At 57.2% G+C, this 6,500-nt stretch overlaps 1 protein-coding gene across 3 annotated transcripts in view; it reads right to left on the minus strand.

The window, feature by feature from the left end:
- Positions 1-3,036: 3,036 nt before the first annotated feature.
- Positions 3,037-6,500, minus strand: part of Syngr1 (synaptogyrin 1) — a 17,436-nt gene continuing 13,972 nt past the window's right edge. Inside the window, exons 2-4 of one of the 3 annotated variants that reach the window (XM_010612727.1) lie at positions 5,733-5,970; positions 4,561-4,706; positions 3,037-3,258 (exon numbers count right to left, since the gene is read on the minus strand). In XM_010612727.1, the coding sequence (XP_010611029.1) occupies positions 3,166-3,258; positions 4,561-4,706; positions 5,733-5,970 (477 nt within the window). In that variant the 3' untranslated portion in view covers positions 3,037-3,165. The other 2 variants (XM_010612709.1, XM_010612718.1) reach the window with 2 other exon arrangements.

Below are 6,500 nucleotides of genomic sequence, written 5' to 3' on the forward strand. Positions count from 1 at the left end.
GTAGCCCTGCGGCTCACTGTCAAAGGCGGTAGCCGGCTGCTGGTAGGTGCCGCCCATGCTGGCGGGGTCCGGCCCTGCGCTGGGCTCCACGTAGGGGGCGTAAGGCATGCTGGAGTCCTGGCTGGGGTCCATGTAGTCCTGGGAGAAGAGGGCCGAGTCGGCGCCAATCTGGTACCGCTGGAAGGCCAGCACAGCCTGGCCCGCCTGGGGACGACGGGGCCGCGGGGACAAGGATGGGAGGGAGGGGATGGTTAGGGGAGAGACAGACAAGAGCACTGAGTTAGTAGTGGTTAGTTGACGGGACACAGGGTTAAAGATCCTCAAAACACCAGACATAAAACCAAGCTGTTCCAGAAGCTATCCCATCCAGAGGCCAGAACCACCACGTCCAACCAGAGGCACCCCCAAGCCACCTGCCCCATGCGCCCCAGACCCAGAGGTCACTCTAGGCCACCAGAAATGTTTATTTCCACTGTGGAGGGTTAGGATGGCCCCCAAATCTCCAGCCTTCGCAATGTGTATCTTTAGGGGTATTACACAGAATAGGGAAAAATGTTTCTTAGTAGGACAGAGGGAGATCTCTTGGCATTTCCTAAAAACTATCCTTCTATATCTCCACAGGCAGACACAGTCACATGACTAAGTTTTGACCAAGGTACTATTTCCATATTCTCCGTCCTTTGCCTTTGATCTGATGCCTAGAACGCAAATATGACGGCTGCAGCTCTAGTTGCCAAAATGGACCATGAGAATGGAAGATGCCTGGGTCGCTGAAGACCCCTCCAGTCACTATGCCAGCCCTGGACTCACCCCGCCCCCCGCCAGACTTCTATCTGAGTCACCATTATTTGGGATTTCCCTCATTGCTGCTAAACCTGATACACATGGTCAATTAAATATAGGGAACTGAGTTAAACAGAAACAAGTTTCAGGATGTCACGACCTTGACTGTCAGAACTTGGGCTATTCAGGGAACTCTAGCGACACCTCTGCCAGTCTCACCTGACCACCGGCAGCCCTTTTCACACAGCACACGTACGTGTTAGGACAGTTTTTTTTTGTTTTTTATTTTTTAATTTTTTGAGACAGGGTCTCACTATGTAGTTGAGACTGACCTGGAACTCACTATGTAGCCCAGGCTGGTCTGGAACCCACAGCGATCCTCCTGCCTCAGCCTCCCGAGTGCTGGGATTACATGCGTGAGCCACCACGCCCAGCGACACATTTTTTCAGTACAACTATTGTTTTAAGAACAATGACACTGACCATGCCAAGCTAAGGGGTCAAACTTGTGACTAAAACCAGCCTTGAGCCAGGCAAGGTGGTGCACGCCTATAACCTCACCACTCTGGGAGGCTGAGACATGAGAATTGCAAGTTTGAACTCAGCCAGGCAATTTAGGGTCTCAAATAAAACACAGCTGGGGATACAGCTCAGTAGGCTCTGGATTCAACCCACAGTACCACAAACAAGAGCCTCAAGGTTTATGGTGAAGCCTTTGCAGCCGGCCTCCAGCCTGCGGCGGGAAGCACCACATCGCCCATTCCTGTTGGGGGCTGGGAAGACTGAGCCCTAGGGAAGGCAGTTAGTGCTGGAGCCCAGCCCTAAGCATGGAGTTCCTGGTTCTTCCTGGGCCAGCACCCCCTCACCTGCTTCCTTTTGGTCAGTCCCCTGCAAAGCACTAAGTCAACCAGGAACCCAAAAGGGCCAGCTGTGAACAGGCTGGAGCACCGTATACTTGATGCTCTGTCCCAGAAGGTTCCAGAAGCCAGGTGCCAGGCATTAACTAGAGGACTCTGGGACAGCCCCTCCCGGGAGGTAAAGCACAGGGGCCTGGAAGGGGAGACGTCTAGGGAAGTGGGGTGGAGGAGTGTACCTCATCAGCAGGCTGCTGGGGGCTCACAGCTGAGCCTTAAGAGGTGAGGTGAGGACAAGGAGCTCCTGGGGGCACCTGAGGTGCTGGTGAGCCTGTGGGAGCCCAAAGCCCAAATGAGTGTGTGACTCTTTGAGAGCAGGGTCCGCAGGCCTGGTCCCCTTGAGCTCCCCACTCTACTGCTGGGAAGGGGGCGGAGCAGATGGCCTTTGCAGACCCACCCAGGAAGCGGGCTCTGGACACTGGAGCCAGTCTAGGGGTCAGCCCTTGGCCCTATGGGCTTCAAGGCCTCCTGTGGCCAGTTTAAGGAGCCCCAGGAAGGGGACAAAGGAGAGGGCTAGGCCCATGGTAGCCTGGGCTGTAGAGGGGAGGCCAGAAGTCCTGCTCAGGGTTTCAGGACTTGGGGTCCACCTGGCACTCTTTCTAGCACACTGCAGCATCCTCCTAGGCAGCAGGTAGTCTGCACTTGTAGGCGTCTGGTGCCGGGATGCTCACTCCGTGTGCTTGGCTCTAGCGAGGCTCGGGTGCTTCTCCTCACCTCTTGTGGGGAGGACTGGGTGGGGCCCCCCAGGCAGCTGAGCCCAGGGAGGGCACCTGTGCAGGGCTGAAGGCCCAAGTCCTCTGGCAAAGCAAGGACTGACTGGTCACACAAGATCACCCCTGCAACAGAGCTTACAGAGGAGCCCAGCTCTCTGGAGAGAATGAACGAACAAATGGATGAATGAACGAATGAGTGAATAAGTCCAAGAGCTTACACTTATGGAGCCTCCCTGTGCCAAGCCCTGTGTCAGTCTTTCCCAGCTGTACAACCGCCTTGAGAGGCTGGTCCATTATTATCTGTCAGCCCAAGGAAATGGACTGAGGCAGGGCTTTTCTCAGTCACCCAGAAAGGGACAGCAGGACCAGGCTGAGACCCCCACTATCCCAGGCTATACTCCTCCTGGCGGCTACTCTCCAGTGGGCCACAAGAGCATCCTTCACACCCTGTCCCCAGGACAGATCATCGCACGCTGGCCACACCGCAGTACCTTGGGCGGTGGACACCTCCTGACAAGCAGAGTCCCCCCAACCTCTAACAGCCTGCAGCCCATCTGGGGGCAGCTTCGAAAAGTCTGTCTCCCCAACCCCGTCTGTGTGCTCCCGGGGTCAGGGATCCTGTCTAACGCATCAGAGGCACAAAACAGCTGCTCAATAAATGTTTACTGAATGAATGAACACACAGTGAATGAAGAAGGCACTAAATGAAGGAAAGGAATAAGTGGCAAATCTTAAGCCCTGGGGCCAGTGGGTGGCTAGGGCTGTGCTGAGGCAGGGAACAGCGTGCTGTACTCCTCCTGGAAGGTAAGGTCCTTGAATCTGCGCACGGCCAGGGCTGCGGTCAGGCTCTGCCGGAGAGAGCAGGGTGAGGCCGCTGGGGAGGACTGGGAAGGGTAGAAGGGCCAACAGAGGGCCACTGAGAGTCAGCACTTCAGCTCCGCCCCCAGAAATCCTGGTGTCCAATCACCCATTCCGGTCTAGAGCCCTGTCCGATCTCAGGGCCGACTTTCTTTCCTGGAAACTGTGATCTCCAGTTCTGGGGTAACTTGTTTGGCCTGAGGTCCGCTGGGGTGGCCTTGTTCCTCCTGCCCAGGCTTGAAGACATCAAGAGCCACAGTGACCATAGCTGGACTATGAGGAGCTGGACCACAGGTCTCCCCCTTCAAACTCCACCTCCCAATACTGTACTGGGAGGCTAGATGTCCTGGAAGAAAATGGGGCCCAAGAATCCAGGGGCCCAAGAAGAGACAGAAATGCATGGGCATGGTGGGCCATGCCTGCAATCCCAGCTACTCAGCAGGCTGAAGCAGGAGGGTCACAAGTTCAAGGCCAGAAGAGGCAACTTGGTGAGGCCCTGTCTCAAAATAAAGTAAGAGCTGGGGGTTTAGCTCAGTGGCTGAGCACCCTTGGATTTGATCCTCGGAAGAGGTAGGGAAACCACCTCCGAGAGGATAGGGAGGGCTGGCTGCCTGTCCACAGCCCTGAGCTGCCTTCTGAGAGGCTTGGAGGAACAGTGCTGAGGACAGGGAGAGTCCAGGGATGGGGGCTGGAGCTGAAGGGACCCTGGGTCTCCACAGGAGGAAGAGAAGGACAGAGAAGAAAGGAGACAGCCTAGACTCAGAGAGAGGGGCTGCCTCCACCACCCAGCCGGTGCCTGCACAGCATTGGTCTCCCAGCTGTCGGGCCCAGGGCCACGCTTTCTTCGACTCACATATTTAACTTGAATAAACCAACAATACATAGAGATCAGAGTTCCTGTAAAAATTCCAGTTTCTGGCTTCTTGGGAAAAACTAGAAGGGCTGGCTCTGCAGGTCCCCATCTCTGCTTGGCAATAGCAGTTGAGCAGCGGGGATCCTCTTCGGATGGGCAGGCACAGGCTACCCAGCCCAAGCACCCAGGCCTGTGACTGCTGCCCCTCCTTCCTTCATTTTCCAGATGGAAGACAGGAGCCAGGACAGGTGGGGCAGCTCCAGGTATGAGACCATTTCCTGGCTCAAATCCCGGAGCCCTACCTTCCTGTCCAGGCCTAAAAGGGGTGCTGAATGCCATCCACAGAGTGGTAGTGGGGTCTGTGACCCCACAGGCACAGCTGGGGAGTGAGGCCACCAGCCTGGGACCTGTAGAATGGGCACTCGGATGCTATACTCACCCAAGTGAAGATGGAGAAGAAGGAGAAGGCAATGGCAGCCCGGGCTGCGTCGGTCCCTTCGTTCAGCGGGTTGTCCTTGGGCTTGGAGACCTGCCACTGGTTTGCCAGGAAGCAGAAGCCCACGAACCAGAGGAAGGCCCAGAATGCTGGAGGTCCCCAGGCCAGGTGCAGCAGGCGAGGGGAGGAAGGGGAAGTTCAAAAGCAGGTCTCAGGTGCTCCCCACCCCACAGGCAGGGCAATGGGGACCAGGCAGAGGTGAGAGAAAGTGCAGGTGAGAGGCAGAGGCAGAGGGGAGTGCAGGAAGGAGCAGACAGGGAAGGGCAGGAGCAGACAGCAGCAATGAAGGGAGCAGGGAGCAGGTGAGAGAGAAGGCAATCAGCTTCCCCAGCCTCTGCAGGCTCCCATCTCCAGCCACATCCCAGACTTGGGCCCCACAGCCCAGCCTTGAGGCTGGCAGCTGTCCCAGGAGGACGACCACTGTCCTCCAACCTGCTTGGGTCTCCAGACATCTGGGGGAAAGTGGGGTGGCTCAGCCTGCGTGGGTCTGGACCTTGATTTCCAGGACCTTGCAGCCTCACAAAGCCCTTGGAGATCTGGGGACTTAGCAGGGGAGACTTGTGGTGACCTGGGGACACCCAGAGATGCCCAGGATAAAGTATGTGCTGTACCCAGAGCTACCCAGGGACCCTGGGCTCTGTGGAAGTTTGAGAACTGTAAATTTATTTCTGGTCCCCTCTAGAAAGTCTAGGCCTGGATTTCAGCGGTCCCTGCCCAGATATCCAAGTGCCCAGTCTCAGGGCAGGGGGAGTGAGGCACACAGCTCTGCCCAGACAGAGAATTGGCCAAGCCAACCCCAGGACATGAGGGACAGGGGTCAGGAAGTCCATGTCAGAGGGGAAACAGGCTCAAAGGAACCGACTGTGTGCTGGGTGTCTAGCCACCCCTCACTAGGGAGGGGCGCAGAGGGCTCACAGAAGCAAGATCTGACTCAGCCCCATCCTGCCCTGGCCCAGGAGGGACTTGCGCTGTCCTGAGTGCCCAGGCTCTGCCATGGTCTTGTCTCCCCCTTGCCGGCATGCACCCCTGAGTGTGTCCCTGTGTCTGTCTACTCCTCAGTCTCCCTGTGGGAAATGGGAAGGGAGCGGTGACTGAGTCCTGTGGCCAGGGCTCACCCGAGACGCCGATGTCTGATAGGACGGCCTTCTTGCGGTCCTTGACGCTGCTGATCTGGGGGAAGTAGATGTCCAGGGCCAGGTAGAGGAGGCAGGTGAGGAAGGCAAGCACGCCCACCGCCACACCGTAGCTGCAGGCATTGGGGTTGCGGTTGTAGATGCAAAACTCCTTGCCCTCTGAGGGTCTGTTGAGGTAGCCCTCGTTCACAATGGAGCCGAATACCACGATGGAGAACACCTGTGGAGAGACATGGACACAGCAGGAACAGGTGTGAGCCCTGGGGATGGCTGTCTCCCAGTGCCAGCCCTGAGGCAGGGTGGGCGCCACCTCTGTGTGGGCCCGCCACCTGGCCCTCTGTGAGCGAGCAGGCATTTCAAAGGGAGGCCCAGAGAGGCAGGGCGACTGGCCTGGGGTCAGGTAGGGTGGGATCAATTACTTCCTTCTGTAGTGGTAGGAACTGAGGACCCCTCTTACCAGACACGCAGGCCCCTAGCCAGAGAGGTCTCCCTGGCCCTGACACCAAGGTTCTCCTAGGACTAGCCTGGCCTTGCAGAAGGTGCTCCCAGGCTGTGACCCGCCGAGTCCCCATCTGGGTAGACTCCTCCAGAGGCCCCGATGCCCATCTCCACCCCAAATCGTGTGTCCCTCTGTGGGGCTGTCGCTGTCTTGGGTCTCAGGCTATGCCCTGACTCCACACTTCCCAGTTGCCAGGGCCACCAAGGCCCTGACAAGCAGATAAGTAAAAAAAAAAAAAAAAAAAAAAAACA

The sequence above is a fragment of the Fukomys damarensis genome, unplaced genomic scaffold, assembly GCF_012274545.1.
Source record: "Fukomys damarensis isolate Sample0158 unplaced genomic scaffold, DMR_v1.0_HiC HiC_scaffold_19, whole genome shotgun sequence".
Taxonomy (NCBI): domain Eukaryota; kingdom Metazoa; phylum Chordata; class Mammalia; order Rodentia; family Bathyergidae; genus Fukomys; species Fukomys damarensis.